Source organism: Diachasmimorpha longicaudata, chromosome 12 (assembly GCF_034640455.1).
Source record: "Diachasmimorpha longicaudata isolate KC_UGA_2023 chromosome 12, iyDiaLong2, whole genome shotgun sequence".
In the NCBI taxonomy this organism is placed as follows: domain Eukaryota; kingdom Metazoa; phylum Arthropoda; class Insecta; order Hymenoptera; family Braconidae; genus Diachasmimorpha; species Diachasmimorpha longicaudata.
In genome coordinates, this window is record NC_087236.1 from 790,976 (window position 1) to 809,543 (window position 18,568).

General features: G+C 36.7%; 1 protein-coding gene across 5 annotated transcripts in view; it reads left to right on the forward strand.

Annotated features, from left to right (window-relative positions):
- LOC135168005 (voltage-dependent calcium channel subunit alpha-2/delta-3) overlaps positions 1–15,505 on the forward strand; it is an 84,744-nt gene extending 69,239 nt beyond the window's left edge. For 4 of the 5 annotated variants that reach the window (XM_064131816.1, XM_064131817.1, XM_064131819.1 and 1 more), the window contains 5 exons: positions 520–662; positions 751–914; positions 3,252–3,448; positions 6,478–6,796; positions 8,938–15,505. In XM_064131816.1, coding sequence (XP_063987886.1) covers positions 520–662; positions 751–914; positions 3,252–3,448; positions 6,478–6,796; positions 8,938–9,217 — 1,103 coding nt within the window. In that variant the 3' untranslated portion in view covers positions 9,218–15,505. The remainder of the gene's footprint in view (positions 1–519; positions 663–750; positions 915–3,251; positions 3,449–6,477; positions 6,797–8,937) is intronic. The other variant, XM_064131818.1, reaches the window with a different exon arrangement.
- The last annotated feature ends 3,063 nt before the right edge of the window (positions 15,506–18,568 follow it).

Consider the following 18,568-nt stretch of genomic DNA (forward strand, 5'->3'; position numbering starts at 1 on the left):
TTTGTTTAATTTCAGTTATGAAAAAATTGAATAGAAAGGTTTCTTCAATGGCAAGGTTTTCGTTTAAATTTCTATCAATATTAGGTTAATTTTGTTAAACTATCAAATTAAAAATTTCGAGAAAGCCCTAATTTTTTTTCACGTCACGTCGTTCAAGCAAAACCAATGAACTCATTCGATAAATGTGACATGAAATTTCATCGAATTCAGTTAATCAAAGCGACAGTTACTGACCTTGATCTTGTAGCAACTTTCGTTAAAAATAAAAAAATATTTTGTATTAAATATTTTTATAATATCAGTGTGAATCCAACAGAATGGTTAATGAAATTGGAATACATTTTTCTGGCGAACTGGTCAAGTCTTTCTATATCAACGGTTTTGTATATGGATTCTTTTCGAAAACGACATACTGTCATTTTATTTTCGTAATTATGAAAAAATGGAGCTCTTAAACTTTTCTTCAACAGTACACCATGGTTTATTGTTTTCATCAAACACTAATTTGTGTTGAATTAGCTGAGCTTTCGGAGCCACTGGTAACAGCAACGCATGCGGTTTATGTCGAGATGAGAAACGGGCACAAAGCACCAGCGGCTGTGGTCGGCCTTCAATTCCAGCATTCGTCTCTGGCGACGCATTTCATGAATATTACTTCCACGGTATTATTAAAAAACAATAAATTCCTATTAAAAATAATATTCATATTTTACTGCGATAATATGATTATTGTCTTTCTCTAATTTGCAGTGTTCAAATTGTAAGAAGAATTGCGCCTCTGAAGAGCTTGATTGCTATATTTTGGATAATAGTGGATTCATTATAATAAGTGAACGCCATGAACACACAGGCAAATTCTTTGGAGAGATTGACGGGACCATCATGGATTCACTTGTACAAGATAAAATTTACCGGTAACTTTAATTCACTTATGAAATGAAGACAACTCTCTCAACGTTTTAGTAAATTAATCAATTTAGTAATTAAGTAGGTCAATTATTTCATAGGATAAGCCATCATTTTTTTCTATCATCACGACTTATCACAGGTACAGTTGATTACGGGACAAATAATCGCAAATTAAAATTAATACATATCCATCTATGACCAACTATTATATATACATATAATTGTGCGTAATGCTGGTGTATTTCGTTTTACGTCAGAGGAGCTCTAAATCTTTGTGGCACAAATAGTATTTGTATGACTAATATGCCAGGGGTAGGCAGTGTGATGCCAATGAACGACGTGCCCGTGGCAGCCCTGAAGATTGGATTCTGATTTTCTCCCTTCGCGGTTCGGAGACTGAAGGACGCGATGAGGTCCCCTGTTGTGTACCAATGAGTCTAATAAGAGAGCGGAAGAAACGAGATATCTATCTCCAAACCCTTACCTGACCGTCACTACTCGCGACAGGGTGCCACTACGTAACAGTGGAAAACGATTTTTTACGTTTCTCTAGTTGGGATCGTGATGAGCGGGATAAGGTATTGAAATACGCCGATAACGAACCGCGTAGAAAAGTGAAAACAGAGACCCAAATTTAGGCTAGATCAAACAGTTTATTATTGATTAAAAATGACGCCATTTCGCGAAGACCCAGGGGAAAAACCGTCGGAGAGAAAACAAGAAGACAAGAAAGACAGATGTATAGAGGTTATTGTAATTAAGACTTACACTGATTGGGGAAAAATGCTCAAACGGGAAACTGATGATCTCGTTCTGACTGAGGTGAAGCTGGTTCTTCTAGGCTATTGGTTACAGCGGGGCGGATGAAAATCAGCGCGATATCTTGGTGATTCCGCTTCCCCGGCGAGGATGGTGGTGATTCTGAAGATGCGTTGAAGATCTTTGGAGGTTCGGTGGGGGATTTCAGATGATTTTACGGCTCGATACAAAGGCAAGGTCCACTTTACTGGGAGGGACGAGGGGGTGTCATTTGTAGACATCGGTATATTAGGACGGTTCCTTCTGCTGATGATTGTTGAACTTGTCTTTTCGGTGATTATTGTTGAACTGCTTTTTTGCGGCACAAGCCCCTTTCTATAATGAGAGAACCGCGCCAATTTATGACGTGGTGTTTAGGATCTTCCCCTTTCTCTCTTTTAGACTCGTTTAGAGAAAATTTCCTTATAAATAGATATTCGTGTGCGATTGATGATGGTGGGAGATGCGTAGTGGCAGCCCTTTCATTGGTGCCAGTCAAGGTGGTTGATTAGTCCGCACTTTTCCTGATGCAAATCTAAGCCATATGAGTTCCATAAATTGTCTGATGTCCCAATGATCAGTTACCCTTCGCGATCACGGCAATCGATAGCTGCGAAGTTTTTCGGGTGGTTTTTAATTAAGGGAAAGGTGTGTTCCAACTGGAGCCATATGGGTTGGGCTCGCGGAGCCAATTGAGAAGTTTACGACACCAACGAATTCATCTGTCGTTTATAGAACTTCTGTTTCGTTATTTATATAAATACGTACGAGGTGCGTAACACCCCTCGAAGGATACCGCGATCGTTGAACAGGGGAAGGGGAACAGGATAATTCTCCATATGATTTTTGCAAGAAAAATTACTGAAAAAATGGATAGTCCAGACCGGACTATCCATTTGCAGATGCTGCAATTGAGCGAACCAGGTTTAACCACAGTAACCCGATATCGCTTTGGTTCTTCGATCAGGGGGTTTCCGGAATCATGACCAACTGGGAGGAGAGCTACTGATCAGCTAAAACTTGAGTGGTAAACTTTGGTAAACACTATTATATCTTTTGGCGGCAATTTTGAAATTAAAATGGACACAGAGGATGTTCATTAGAAGAAATTGTTGTATTCAGCAAAAATTAGGGATTCAATAGACAATTTTGAAAATACCATGTGAAACTAGATGGCAAAACAGATATAAGAGGATAAAGTGGTTTAATATCCTTGACAGCTGCATTCTGTTGGGCCAAAATATGAGCGACAAACAATTCAGTTGTAATATCGCTAGTGCTTGAAAATTGACGAATATTTGCTGATAGCTTAATTGCCTAGGAACGATTGTCTTAAATTTTCCGAGCTTAAAACTCCGCTTCACCTTCGTTTCTAGGGAGGGAGGCTTGACAAAAATATCTAATTAATTTAGGAGACATTTCTCCGTGCGATGAGCGAAGTTATTAGATTGATATACTGTCACCTCATAATAGATAAACAATACTATATTTGTACTATGTCTTTTCGCCAAATTTACGCATTAACCCTTTTAATTTCCCATCAGCAAAGTCACTGTGGTGGATTATCAAGGCGTCTGCTCACCCCAAGAGGCCTATTTATCAGCAGCACCTAGAAGTTTCTCACAATCGATCCTCAAAACGATAAGCACCGGCCTTGGGTTACTTTGGACCTCGTTCCTTAGGCTGGACCTATACGCACCAATAACTCCTACATTTGGATGGTCTGGAGATGAACAACGTGGTAAGCATGCTTGATAAATTTGAAGTAACAATAACTTTGCAATAAAACTTTCAAATGAAGTGATCATTAAAGAGAATTTTCCCATCGTCAATTGAACTATTGATATCTGATTGATCGATCCTCACATCGCTTGTGTTTAAGTAATTTTGGTTTTGAAGGAATGTAGTGTGGTGAGATAGGCCGAAATGAGAGGAGAAAGTTTGATTATGTGAAAGCGTCTGTGAAAATGTCTTAGTTTAGTTACAATAACGAAGAAACGGGGCCTATCGGCTTTCTTTGGAGGGTCTGGAGGTCAATCTTGGCAGAAGTGAAAAGAAGGCAAGACTATCTAAGAGGGGTCCTTTAAGGGGGGAGCCTGCTTTAGAGGCTTCAAAAAATCTATATTTTCAAGGATTTTTTTGGAAAGGAAAGAAATGTCTGATTGAAATGAAACTCTTAGAATTTATTCTTATATATTTGAAGAGTCTTCTCAAATTTTTTTATTATTATACATTAGATATTCTTCATGTTTGAAGAAATTTACTGAGGCGCCACGAGTGTGCAATTTCTGTGTGCCAGGCAAGATGCAGGTCGCAATTTTCATGTGAAACAAAAAAACAAAAGAAATTTTTAATTTTCAATAGTGTAATTCCTAGGTGAACCAAGAAAATTCAACAAAAAGTGAAAAAGTCAACAATTTTTTGCAGATTGAAAAAAAATGCATTTTTAGAAAAAAAAATTTACTTTAAATCGTTTAAACACCGGATTAATGTTAACTTTCTTAAGATATGTTAGGTTCACCTTGAAGAGAATTTAATTCCAAATTCACCGCATATTGATTCGTTTCGATAGGGCGTTTACTTTTTTTCCTATCTTGCCCAGCAATTTGAAAAAATCATAAAAATGGAAATCCGAGAAATCGCGTGTCAAAGTTTTCGTGATGCTCGTATACCTGCTCAAGGCTTGCTCACTATTTCGCCTGTATTTCCGGAAATAATCCGAATTTTGTTCTGAAATTTTGGAGACATTCTTGAATAGGTTAGGAAATGATTTACGCAAAAAAAAAATCGATTTTTTGAAGCCTCTAAAGCAGGCTCCCCCCTTAAATTGCTCATTAAGATTACTGTTAAGTTCCCTTTCCTTCCACATGTGAACCTTCACGGATCTTTACATTTTGTGCCTTTTCCTACGCTGATGGGAGCGATTTTTTCCCCAACTGTACTGCATTCGCACAGGGGTAGAGGAAAACCATGAAAAATCTCGTCCATTGATACGTTCCAATTTGGTTCTCGGGTATTCCCAGTGGCGGATCCGTTGCCCAGAAATGCTAAACCATTCTGCTTTACAAGTGCGGGAAATTTTAAATTAAATAAATGAACCCAAACACCAATTTTATATCAATTCAGTTTTCTAGTTTATTATTCACTCTGAACTTAGTTTATTAATTACAATAACAACTTAAGATTTTAGAAGCCGTTGACATTTTTCAGAACTAGTCGTGTTCATATAAAGAATGAATTCGACTTTTATCAGATTTTTTACCCCAAATTTAAAAAAGCTGAAAAGGAAAAGCGTTTTCGTTGAGGTCAGGGTTAGTCCCTGAGATGTTCTGGTATTACAGAGAATTAACATGAGCTGACGCAATCGAATCGGTCAATTGCTGCTCTCCACTGAACATATCAAAAGAAAGCACGTCCTCTGGAGTTTCAGGACTAATGTGATTCATTGTCATTTTTACTTTATTTCATCCATTTGATATTATTAGTTGTGTTGCTATCATCCAGTTGTCACATCACTGCGAAGTTACCACAACATCCGTTAGAGAGCCGGTAGATCGCGTTTAGCGGGGAGTAAGGAAGCACCTATCCTCTTAGGAGCTGCAATATATCACTCTGGAGTTCGGTCTTATTATCTTCAATCTATCATCTTCAAACCAGTCGCGTAAGAGACGTCTAGCGGGCCTCAGTAACGAAAATTTAATATCATCTTTCGGAATGTCGATTAGTTTTTCGCAATACGTGCTGGACAATTTAAGTACGAAATTATCGATCCTGGAGATTTCCGTATCATTATATAACTCAGAACTCACTGCGCTCCCCAACTATTGTGGGGAATATTTCGACATTGGTTCGAACAAGTGATCCATTGTAAGCGTCACCGGGAAATATCGAAACACTTGGGCCGTTTATGACCTAAACATACCAACAGACAAAAGGGCCTTGTCTTGGGGTTAGACTTCTCACCCTGGACGAACCGAGAGCCAGGATACTGGAAGTCTCCCGAGACAACCAAATGAGTTATTCAACCCAGTTAGTTTCATATCGAGGCTTTTCCTAAAATGACATATGTTCTAAATTGGAATAAAGATCGTGTCATATAAATAAATAGTGGGTGTTTAATGAGGAACCTGGATGGGTTGGAATATGAGGCTGACGGGCAGAATGCACACGGAGGATGAGCGGGTACGGAAAAAATATCGCAATGACCACGTGGATTATGACCAATAAAAAAAAGTCACTTTATTTTACGATGAACCATCACGTCACAATACACAGTTAATGATGAGCGGTTCGAAAAGTGAATTAACAAAGAAATGAGCGGTACCAATGAACGCGAGCAACCAAAGAGCTGATCGAAAAATCTAGAACGTTGTAACCGCGAGGTCTAGTGGCACCAAGATAAGCGTACTGTTCACTGTGAATCCCGGAAAACGAATGAGCGGGCGATTAGCCAGTACATTGGATTTGGTCCGAATTCCGATGTCGCGTGACCTTGGTAGGGCTATTATCATATGCAGGATAATAGCGAGCTGTCCAGGAAGTGGCACCCCGAAACAAAAGGTATGCCAATTAGGCTCGTGACAACTACTGATTGTTTTGATCGGTGACCCACGGTGAGCGGTTCGCAAGTGTGTATGAGTGAGGTCCTGCCGACTGGCAGGATTTCTCACAGTGGGAGATATTTATTTCTTATACTATTCTAGTCGGTTACTTTTAAATTATGTAATTTTCTAATAATTTCCAATGACTACTAATTTCGAATGTCCCTAGATTTACACAAATCGATTATGTCTCCTGCAGATGATGCCGAGATCAGAGACGAGGAGGAAACTCTCGACGAGATTTATCCTCCGAAACTGTCAGAAGATCGTCCCTCCGCAGAGAGCGGTAAGATCCTGCAGAATCCAGCATCTGCGCCTACTGCATCCCCAGCTCACAGCACGTCACCTCCATATGTGCTCAACAAACTGCGCACGTGTGAGAAGAAAACTGATTTATACATTCTCCAGCCTGAAAGGCTCAACACCAGTGGCCAGAGTAATCCCTTAAAGGGCAAACTGACTAATTGTCATGTCACAGGTTGTGAGAGGTACATAACTAACTATTAAATAACTCACTTCATAACCACTGTTTCGCCCCACAACGACAATCTTGATTTGATTCTAGCCAAGTTGTAAATTTGGCTAGTTTGATTATTCAAAATTATTTTGGAGGAAACGTGATACGCCAAATAGGTTCTTCGTATCACTTATGAGTTAACGATACTGGAGGGAGGGATTAACGAGACGAGGAAGTATCAATAACCACCGAAAACGTTAATAACTATTGACACACACACACACACACACATGAATTAATATTTAACAAGTTACAGTTTATTTTAATTCCGGATCCACTGGGATTTTTGTTTTGATGTTTACACCTTTAAGTTTAGATTAAGACCGAATTCATTGTAAGATTTTTGTTGAGAAAGACTTGCAAAGATGGAAGGGATAGAGGGAGTAGGTTAAAGGAACTATCGATGAGAGTAAAAAAGTCGTTGGTCGAAAACTTGAAGAGGAGGGTGCAAATTCGACGGAAGAAGATGAGGTGATTTCTATTGGTCTTTGGGACTCGGAAAACCTAGGTCTTTATTAGGGTCAGTCGAAGGACTCAGAGAGGTTCGGCCTGCCTGGACTGAGGGCTACATCTGGAAGGGATTAAGAGAAATTTGTGGATTAGGGCGATGTTTATGAAGAAAAACGTAATTTTCGAGTATTTGGGAAAGTTCGGGGAATTTCTGTTAATTGAGGTTTTCCAACTGTTTCGAAGAAATTATTATGTTTTTCCCCGACATGTGACAAGCAATAAATGAACAGGAAATTGAAAGGAATGAATGATATGTGGAGACGTGTGTGGGATGAAGAGATGGCTACTTTCTACAATTATTAATTATAATAAAAAAAATATTAACTGCGTGTGTCATCACGCAACATAGTTGATTATTTGATTTGGGTTTAAAACAAATAATAATTCAATGAGTCACGCAATAACTATCACTTCAATTGCACAAACGAAGTTTATGAAAACACCTTTAATTACACTAGTATTACAAAGGCTCACCCTTGTACTGGAATTAGGGTAAAAAGTATTCAGTTTGCGACAGTAAAATATCAACTTCTTCATAAGAGTCTTGGAAAAAATATGTACACTTCAGGGAAGAAAACATGACTTTCCACCCTTCATAGGCAATATATTATTCTCAAATGTTCCTACTCGGAATGATATTTTAAGCAAAAATTAGACCTCCAGGTGGCGAAAGGAGCGACGAAGTTTGTTTTATTACAAAAATTAGTCTCTTAAGTCAAATTTTTCGGAAAACTTCAAGTAGAAAGTGGTTAATTGATATTTCCTCCCACGTTTCGTCCTCTAGAGGTTTAATTTTTATCCACAACTTCTTTGGGTGTATGAGGCCTTGCTTTCCACAAGTGAGAAACCTGTTGGGGTGAGATTTTTCAAAAATAGTGTAGGGTTACTCTTTAAAAAGATAAGGACAGTTTATTTTTTATGAAAAAAAGCTACAATTGATATTAATACTGTGTTCACTATTTTTAATACACTTAAGACACTTAAGCACACTCTTAAGTACACAAAACAAAACGTCTACGTCCGAACTGTCTAACCACGCGTCTAGTCTCTATCGATGCTCAAAACCGACTCTGACCCTGTCTCTCTTCTCAACCCTGGACTGGGCCTTAATCGCGTCACGTGGTCCTAGCATCCCTGGATCTCGCTGGCAGCAAATATTTCCGTCTGTCACATCTGCGGACCTCATAAACACAAAATATGACCCTTCAGGTACTTCTATCATACAGACTTGCATCCCTGTACCAATCCATGTCTATTTGAAGGGTTTCTCCACAAATAGTACCTATGCTACGACTACAATATAATCTTATAGCCCTAGACTAGCTTAATAAAATACGGAGAACATATGTCTATCATATTCGACAGATTATCACTCTTACACTGAGGATTCTCCCATAATTTTTCCCGATACTACAATAGTTTTCAGGTTGGCCAGAAGTGATCTATTGTTGATGTGTATTCTCACCCTCATTACGAGTCACCCCACTCAAGTTAATAGTATATGCAATGATCTGATTTTTCTATAAACTGCGTGTAATGGTATCTCAACTCATATCGGTCTTACTCTGTATATTAATTGTTTGTATTTTTGACGTTTTGCAGACCTTTTAGCGTCCAAAAAATCGTTCACACGAATCTCATCCTTCTGGTCGTGGATACTCTTTGTCCTTGCGGCAGCAAACAATTGAGTATCGAACCCATCGAGGCACTAACCGATTCAAACGCCTGCACAGCAAGAAGAGAAAGCCTCTACCGCAGACGACCCCCAAAATGCCTCAATTACCATCCTGAAGAGATGGAGATCAAATACTGCGGTATTGCCAGCAGACTCGACATAACCTACACTCTTATTATTCCTGTTATTTTTATCTGTTTCACGTGACTTATTGCTTAAGAATTACGGTTACAACGATGCAGAATAATTGAAATATTTTTATTTATTTCCATTTTAATACGATGAAAATGAAAATGAAAATGAGTCTAATGGAAGAAGCAAATAAAATTTGTAACGTTGAGTTATTGACGAATGCCCGGAGTGACTCTGAATTTCCAGTGAAATTATGGGAATTGAACTGTTGATTTCAAGGAAGGAAGGAAGGAAGGAAGGAAAAGGGCAAAAATTATTTGATGACTATCAAATTGGTGACAAAAGGGGAATTTTTTTCTATTCAAAGAGGATAATTATAATATCGGGATTGATTCGCCGTCCGTTGAGTACGACGCATTACCCTCTTGATCCGTTCGCGGTAAAGAAGATGAATGATAAATAAATAAAATAAGTAACTAAATAAATGCATAAAACGGCTCAAACAATGTTTAGACAATACCGTTCGGCTGCAAGATATTTTGCTTGCTCAATAGTCGACAAAACAAATGTTTTTTATTCTTGTTTTTGGGTTTTATGAGGTTTAATAATATTTAATGAATAGTACAATTTTTTATAGTTTTTATTTATGGAGAATGGAGAGGGCGATTAATTCGATGAAATTGAGGTAGTTATGCAATAACAGGGGCATACGCAATATCCTTTTTAGGAGCTGACGGAACTAATGCCAATATGACATTATATTATACGGGCATCACTATGTCTGAAATATACTGAACTTTGAAGATACTTTTCGGTGATTTTTTATTTAAGAATTGAGCTTTAAAATTTTTCGCAATTACTATTCACTTTTACACTACCGTGCAGTCTATATGAACTATTAGTGTGAATTTGCAAATAAAAACATCAGAATAGTAATGGGAAATCAACGATTTTATGTATTTAATGACTGTAAGTTTGTCATTTGTCACAGCCGTTAATGACTGAAATCTTTACGATAATAAATTGTCCATTTATTATTTCCACTATGAAATTAATTTCTACATTTATAGTACGTCGCTCATTGAAGGGTTCAGTTTTTTTCCATGTTTTTGGACTGTACGTGTACATTATGTCGAATCATCACTTTTAGGGACTGCTAGGTCATGTAAAATCAAATGGTAACTGTGATATATTGTACATTACGTTGATGGAAAAATAATCGTGATAATTTAATCCAAGTTCAAGATATGCATCGAAAAGGAATTTCAAACACTTGAGCCAGATTTTTTAATGTGAGCAAATCAATGTCAAATTAGCGGACCAAAGTAGTCGATGCTGAGGATTTTTGCCTTAAGGGTTTTTTTAAAAAGGTGAATTCATCAAATATTTTAAAAAATAAAGGGCTCGTTTTTTCTTTAAATTTTGACACAACTTCTATAGAAAGCTCCAATAAACATTAAAAAAACCACAGAAACGAACACAAAAGCGTCGGAAATGTAAATTGTCTTTCATTTAACTAAATATCAACCTCGAATGAAGAAACGAGGAATGAGAAAAGCCATTTTTATGTGAACTATTCACCAAAAATTGAATTGGCGTATATTCATCTTCAGTTCGCAGCAGACAATTATTTTATTAATATCTTTAATTTGGCCCGACAGTTGATGAAAGAAATGTGAAAGGTCAGCCCTATACTCCTGTAATAGTCCTACATCGGACTAACTGCCGCCAGCTTTAACCGGTTGCTGATGAAACTTGGCGGAATCCACAGAAAATAATGGATTATGTCATAGTAATAGTAATAATAATTGATCATTTGACAGTCGATGATGACATCAACTCTAGCGGCCGCGGTAGCGCTAGTAAGAACCAAAACTTCACGTCCCATGGGACAAGTTGTTAGTACCATATAAATATACAATCCTTGACAAAAAAAAAGTTTCCTCGATACCTCGACTCTTTCGAATTTTCCTTTAACTCAAATTTCCCCACGACTCAAAGGCACAATTATTTTTTCTTGACAGCGATCATATAGACATTCGAGCGCTGAATAGGACGGCCTAAAACCATATCGAACACAAAAATTTACTGACACTTTCACTAGTTACAAATTTTTATTCGGTTAATTGTGGGCATTAATTGTAGTATAGAGTAATGAATGAAATCGTAGTAAGGAAATGATTGGGAAAACCATATCATGTAAGATCTTATCAAGTAATACCGATTTGTTCTCACACCTTTCTTGCTCTACTATTTTATTATTCATTTAAATTTTGGCACTACCGCGAACGACCCAATTGTCAGGCGAGTAAGGATTAAGCACACATTAATTTCACGTGAAGTCTATTTTTTTTTATTAAAAAGGAAGTCTCATAGTTTACAGGTCATCTGCGATATTTTTCGTACAGAATGACATTCAGGTTTTATTCACATGTTGGAGAATTCCTAAATAATTGAGAAAAGGGAAAAAGGAGTTCCCAATCGTAGAATACTATCGTACTCATGTTTCCGGTAGTCGGGAACCGAGTTTCCGGGTGTGATAAACTAGACGGGACTAATAAAAAAAAATTCACAATAGCAACGGTTATAAGCTGATGAAGAATGATCAAATGGAAGATGTAGATGAGTAGATGAGGAAACACATTTTTGGCGAAACTTATTTTTTCAATTACATTCTCACTTCATTAATATTATTGGCCTTCGAATGGGATTTAGATTCAAAATTGCACCATCGTTTTACAAGCATTTGCAGTTTGAATTTTCAGGGATTGGATTTATCTAGGATTACCAAGCTTGGTTGGACTATGATATTTCCATGAGATCAAGGTTGCTTTAAACTAGGAATTCCTAAGCTTGAAATTACCTACAAATGGACTATTAGACTAAGCTTAGTTGAAGTCACGGAGGTCAAGCTCGCAATACCAAACCTTGGAACTACCTTGTTATAGAAGCTTGCAATGACATTGTGTCGCCAAGGTTGTTTGAACCACGGCGATTCCCTAGAATCAAAGTCAGTTCAAGCTAGGAATTACCTAGACATGATGTGTTGGTTAAAGCCGAGAAATTCAAGCTCGTAACACCAAACCTGGACCATGATTGGAACAACCTTGCTATACAAGCTTGCAATGGCATTGTATCACCAAGATTGGTTGAGCCATGGCAATTCTCTAAGATGAAGCTTGATTCAAGCTAGGAATTCCACTGTTCGGTACCCTAGGTTCATCCAAGCTTGTGCCCATCGTTCAAGATTGGATATCCTCTGCCTAAAGGTAGTCCTTATAAATCCTTTCCTGCGAGATGGGGAGAAAGGGAGAGGGATCGGTAATTTCCACGTTTGAATTATTATATTCTATACTGATCATCATCTCTTGAGTAATAAATAGAGGTGAAATTCGACTTTGTGGGCGTGCTAATTTGACAGGGATCTGCTCATATTTCACAACTAGGAAATGAAAAAAATTCTGCGTGACGTTTGTTCTACAGGAGACAATTGGAAAACTATAAAATGAGTTCTATAACTTTTTACCGTCAGCCCGGTCATTTAAAATTTCTTGAAAACTGAGTTCATGGAAATCGATGCATTTTATTACTGTACCATATATTTATGGACTTTGAATGACAAATGAAATATCGAATCATTATAATTGTATGGACGAAAATGAATATTGCGTATATTCTACCTCTGGATTTTGAGAAGGAATTCTGAAAGAAAAAACATGTCAACCGAGAGAATTCTCTTTTAACTTTAGTTAATAGTATGAAAATATAAATACATATAAATACGTACGCCGGCGTTTTTATTTGCTGTTAATTGTTGATGTACTCATGATTTAGTAAGGAAAATAAGAGGAGAATAATTGAATTGATTAAATTAAATGATAAACAAATAGAAAAGTGTTTAAAATGACTTATTTTAAATTAATACGTAAATTGAAAAAACTTTAGGATCAATGGCATTGTTTTGCGATGATTAAAATCAATAGTAGTGGCCGAGCCATTTATTAAAAAACCCCTGAGAGCAAAATTCTTGCAATTATTTAAACTTGGATCGATGACAATTGATATATTGCTATCGCAAGTTCCAAGGACGTCAGATATTTCTTAATCTGAAAAATGATGAAATAAAAAAAATGGTTATATTGTTCAGAGATGACCCGAATGATCGTATTTATAATGTTACGAAAGAGATAGTGTTGTTCTTAATGTATAAAAACAGAAAAATTAAATATGTTTTTTCTTTTATTTTTTCGTTTGAATTAACAATTATTCTATTGCAAGACCATTTTTTACTGTGTCTTCCACGAAACGGCCTTTCTTAAAGTGGATTTACGAAGATACGTATTGGAGAAATGAAGAGAAAACCACAAAATGGGGTAAAAATTGTGGACAGATTGAGAAAATTTGAACTAATGAAAAGCTAATGAAAAGATAACAAAACGTACATGTTGAATTTCAAAAATACATATCGGCTATCACAGAAAAACTTCCAGGTACGAAAGAGTGTAAAAACAGAAATAAAATGACGAAATAAAACATGTAATTTCATGAAACAAAGCTACTGTATGTTCCGGGAATCCCTACATTCTCAATAATTATAAGCGAAAACTGTAGGCGATAATAATTATACAAATATCGATATAAACTTGTAATGATGAAAAAGAGCAGAAATTGAACAGAATAAATCAGGAGAATAGATGAGGACATAATGAAGGCACATTTTCCTTGAGATTTACCTTTTCGATGAATGAAAAAAAATTTTAAAAAACAAAAAACAAAGAACAGTCAAACTGTTACAATTAAAATGTAATAAAAGTCACTGTGTATTTTCGTGACGTAACAAACTCACAAAAAAATTATTAAAAAATACAGTTGATACATCTACAATAATTCATCAGTTTTCATTATCTCCATTGTAACAAATATATGCCGTCACGGCGATGAAACATAAAAAAAATGCATTTAAACAAAAATAAATATAAAAAAAAGACATAACAAATGCGCAAGTCACATTGATGTGTATTTTAGAATTTAAATAAAATACAGAAGAAAAAAAAACGATAATTCGTGCTAACGAGAAGATAAATATTATTCATATATCTGGTTTTTCCGTATGGAATAATATTTCCATGCGGCGAAGAGAGATTCGGAGGACAATAAGAAACATCAAACTGTATTCTTTGTCATTTTGTGCAAACAATCGCTGAGGAACAAGTGGTAAAAGGAACTAAAGAAATACTATTAAAGAACTATTATTATAATAATACTATGGCTTTTTTGTGATTGTTATCTTTTACAGACTACCTGAGATGCATAAGAGTATTTTGCATAATAACGAAAAATCCAAAAAAACTCACAAAAAAATAAATGACTAAATAAATAAATAAATAATAATAACTATAATGACAAATTCTTAAGGAACTAATGGAACTCAATAATTGTATACTAACATTGCGGCATTTGTATGAATGCGTTTAAAAACCTGGGCCAAAGTAAGAAAAAATGAAAAAAAAAAAGGATGAAAATGTAAAAAAAAGAAAAATTATGTTTTCCCATGTAATTTATTCCGAGTTTGGCTGTTGTTATCTTGAATATCGACTAAAATGTTGTATAGAATAATTAAGAATGGATGAATAAGCCGAGACTACAATGAACAGTTTATAAAGTGAGGTGATTTATTAAAATCCATTGAAATTATTCCTCGTTAGGAAAAAAAAACAAACCGAAATACATCGTGCTTATATTGTTGTATCAATCATTATATTTCTGTATACATTGTACTACGGGCCGTTGATACTCTGAGAGAGATGAATAATTAATTGTTTTGGTGGGTATGCATAAGATTATGCTTCGAATAACCCAGTATTCAGTATTTTCTACGTGATGCCAGCATTATCCTGATCACAGTAAAAACCAAAGTCTGAATTGCACAGGTCTTCTCCAGACACTTTAATAAAATTAACATTGGTCTCAACTTCAGACCAAGATGCCAGTTCGGAGATAACAATTTTCCATTCTATTTAGACCTTTTTTAGGGCCTGAATAATGTCACTCAGACATTTTGTTTTATTATGATGACGACTTTTGCATCCGGCACAGACAAAAATTCGATGGATACGATCGATTTATCTAGTGTAAAGATGCACATCACTAGAGTGATTGTCAGTTGAGGGATTGACACAGAATACGTTGTGAACATTCTTAAATATGATTTCAGCAAATCTATTCACCCGGTCAACTTAATTGTTGAAGTGAAGACAGTTATTATTAATATGTTCAATCAAATGGAATATCTGAAGACAGTTGTGACTCTTTAGTAATTGTAGCAACTGGAGCGGTTTTCAATAAATATAAGCAGGGAGCATAGCCTAGGGATGTTTTATATCAGGTATTTTACGTTAAATGAGTGAATGACTCATCAGCTTAAAAATCGTTGGTAATTTTTTTCGGAATTGGGAATGCAGATAAATGATCTTTTGATTTTTTTTAGATTTTTCGACAGCCCATTTCGTGTTCTAACTGTGGCCTTGTCTTTCACTACCTTTGTAGTAGTTCGGGTTCTTTCGTTTCGATTTTATGGTGACAGGCATCTGAATATTCTATTTTGCATTATCGGTGAAAATGTTTCAGATATTTTTGTTTCAATTCCCGAACAAAGACAAGTTTTCATTGAGAATTACGGAACAATTCCTGTAACCACAATGGGGTATCGTTTGTTGGCAATAGTTAAATAAATCTAGAGGAAGAACTTTCGACCTTCAGTGACTTGGTAGCTTTATCATAAAAAGAAGTGCGAAATAGACTTTTTTTTTATCAAAAACGTAAAATCGTATAGAGAATTCGGGATGTTATGTTTTGACGATGAAAAATGGTGAACGTTCCATAATTTTGTGGAAACTGGTAAATTTCGCCATTTCTATGGTTCGTTTTATAAAATTTTTCAATAATTGTGGGAAAAGTTATGTTTCGACTTGTAAATTGGAAAATTTACGTGGAATTTGTCTACTTCCAATATTGGCTTCAGCTTTTTAGGAAATTTTACGTTGGCTCTGGATACGTTTTGGAACCCAATTTTTACTATTTCATTTTTTCCTTTTTCTTTGAAAACATTCGACGAATTCGACAAGAATACCCGAGAATATTACATCATTATGAACAATATCGAATTCATTGACATGTATACTAGCATATTAGTATATTTCGACACCAGTGAAATATAATCCCGCGAGTCAAAATCTAGTTTTCTCTCCAGTATTCAATAATTTTTTCTTCTAGTCCCATCGCGAGAGGTAAAAGTTTTACCGAACCGACGGGCACAAACTGCGATTTTCCTCTTTACCAGTCGCCGAGGGGGAAAAATAAAATTGTAACCACGAGAAGTGACAGGAAAGCCCCTCAGCCGAAGGATCCATTGGAAATATAGCACTTGCGGCTGAGGATCCTTTATTTTATTTCGCTAAGTTAGAAATATACTATTTCCAACTGTTCCTTAATTTCTCATTAATGAATGGTGAAAAAACAACTCAGCAACTCTGACTGGCACAATTGTTTAAATAAATTAAAAGTTAAAATTTGTCGTTGTTTCTGGGTATATCCTGGAAGATGTCTCCAATCGTACACATAGTTATCAACAATATTCGTCATTATTAAATATTTGGCAAAAACCGATTGCATATATTTACTCCTGCGGCAAATAGTTTCAGAGAAATCTCCATAAGTCCTCCCAATGAAATTGACGCATATCATCCCCTCCATACTCTATAAAAAATGACCCCACTCAGATCTCTGCGATTTGTAAGACATCCCGAGTGGAAAGTATGTAAAGCAAGCCTGAGGCTTGATCAGAACTTGATATGGTGGTGGCCAGGTTGAACTGATCAGGCGAGACTTGATGAAAAACTGATCTTTTTTTCGATTTACTCCATCTCATCGGAATTACTCTGCAGGTTCCGATGTGGTGAGCTTGATCTGAACCTGAGGTCCGTCCAGCTGTAGTCCACCTTTATCAAGTTCGGATCAGATGGGCCTGATCTTATACTGAAGTCCGTCTGCTTGCGAGTATTCAGATCAAATTCTGATCAGTTCAACTTGAGCGAAAATCGAGCATTGTCCTTACAATTGTCATGTGCTAGACAGAGTACCGAGGCGAAATGTCTATGTACAAAAAAAAGAGGAGGAAACGCCTAGGTGTGCGTGGACGGCGGGTGGTGCACACGTGTTGACCGTTTGCTCGGGCTACAACGAGTTGTCCGGAGAAAAGAGAAAGAAACGGAGAATTTTTCTACTCAATAAATTCCGTTTCAGAAAAAAGGCTCTTTTTCGAATTTCCCCCCAACGTGCCCATTTCATCTGTGCCTAGCTAAAGGTGTCAATAATGTAAAAATGTTTAAAATGTGACATGAACATTACTATGAACATGTAGCGACGCAACACCCACCGTGCAGCATAGTCCGAGCGTTCATTTGATCAAATCCGGATCTCTTTGACGGGATTAACTTCTGATCAAATTCCGCTTATCTAGTTCCTCATCAAATTCTGATCAGTTGGGCCTGATCAAATTCACATTTGGTCATATTGATCACGTTCAGATTAGATCCGATTCATCAGGTCCGGAACGAGTGAAGGCGTTACAGGCCTGATCAAGTTCTGATCCAGTCCTCGGATCAGTACCTGAGTATACATGACTTGATCCGATCTTGATGCAGACCTGAGCTAAATTTCCAGTCGGTATTGTCCTCATCAGGACCTGCATCAAGACCTTTATGCAGATTCTCAACGACCGCATCTACCCTTGAACATCAAGTCGGTTTCGCCTAAGTTATTCGAGATAACCCTTTCGCCCTGACTTCGACAATTCACATAAGACCTAAACAAAAAGACGATAGAGCTTTCGTGTTTTCCATGAATTTTAAAGGGTCTTTCCTTCTGTGTCTCACAGTAAACTGCCATCATATTTGCATAGCATTGGCCTCAGTTTCACAACCATCAAAATATAGTCAAGACCTGAACATATTTAGGGGTGCTATCTTCCAGCTGAGGTCTGGATGCTGATCCAGTCAGAGAAACGAGCTGAAGAGCCAAAATAGAGCTGACTTCTGGGGTGACATTCTTGTACTATACAACCACCGGGCTTCCTCGGTAGTAGTTTATATCCTCGACACATCCTCATTATTGTTCTTCAAGCGACTGCTCCTAGTACTTTGAGAAATATGACTTGGAAAGCAAAATATCGTAGCGTGGCCCGCACTTTGGTCGTTAGTAAGGCGCGATCAGTCTCAAGGTCGTTGTGCAAATATTTAAACAAAGATTTGCCTTTGTTCTCCAATCCATAAGAATGTACATAGGATGTTGGTATTCAATATTGAATATTATATTCACATAGGCATGACATGACAATAACGTTTTAATGAATTACCATCAGTTGAATGT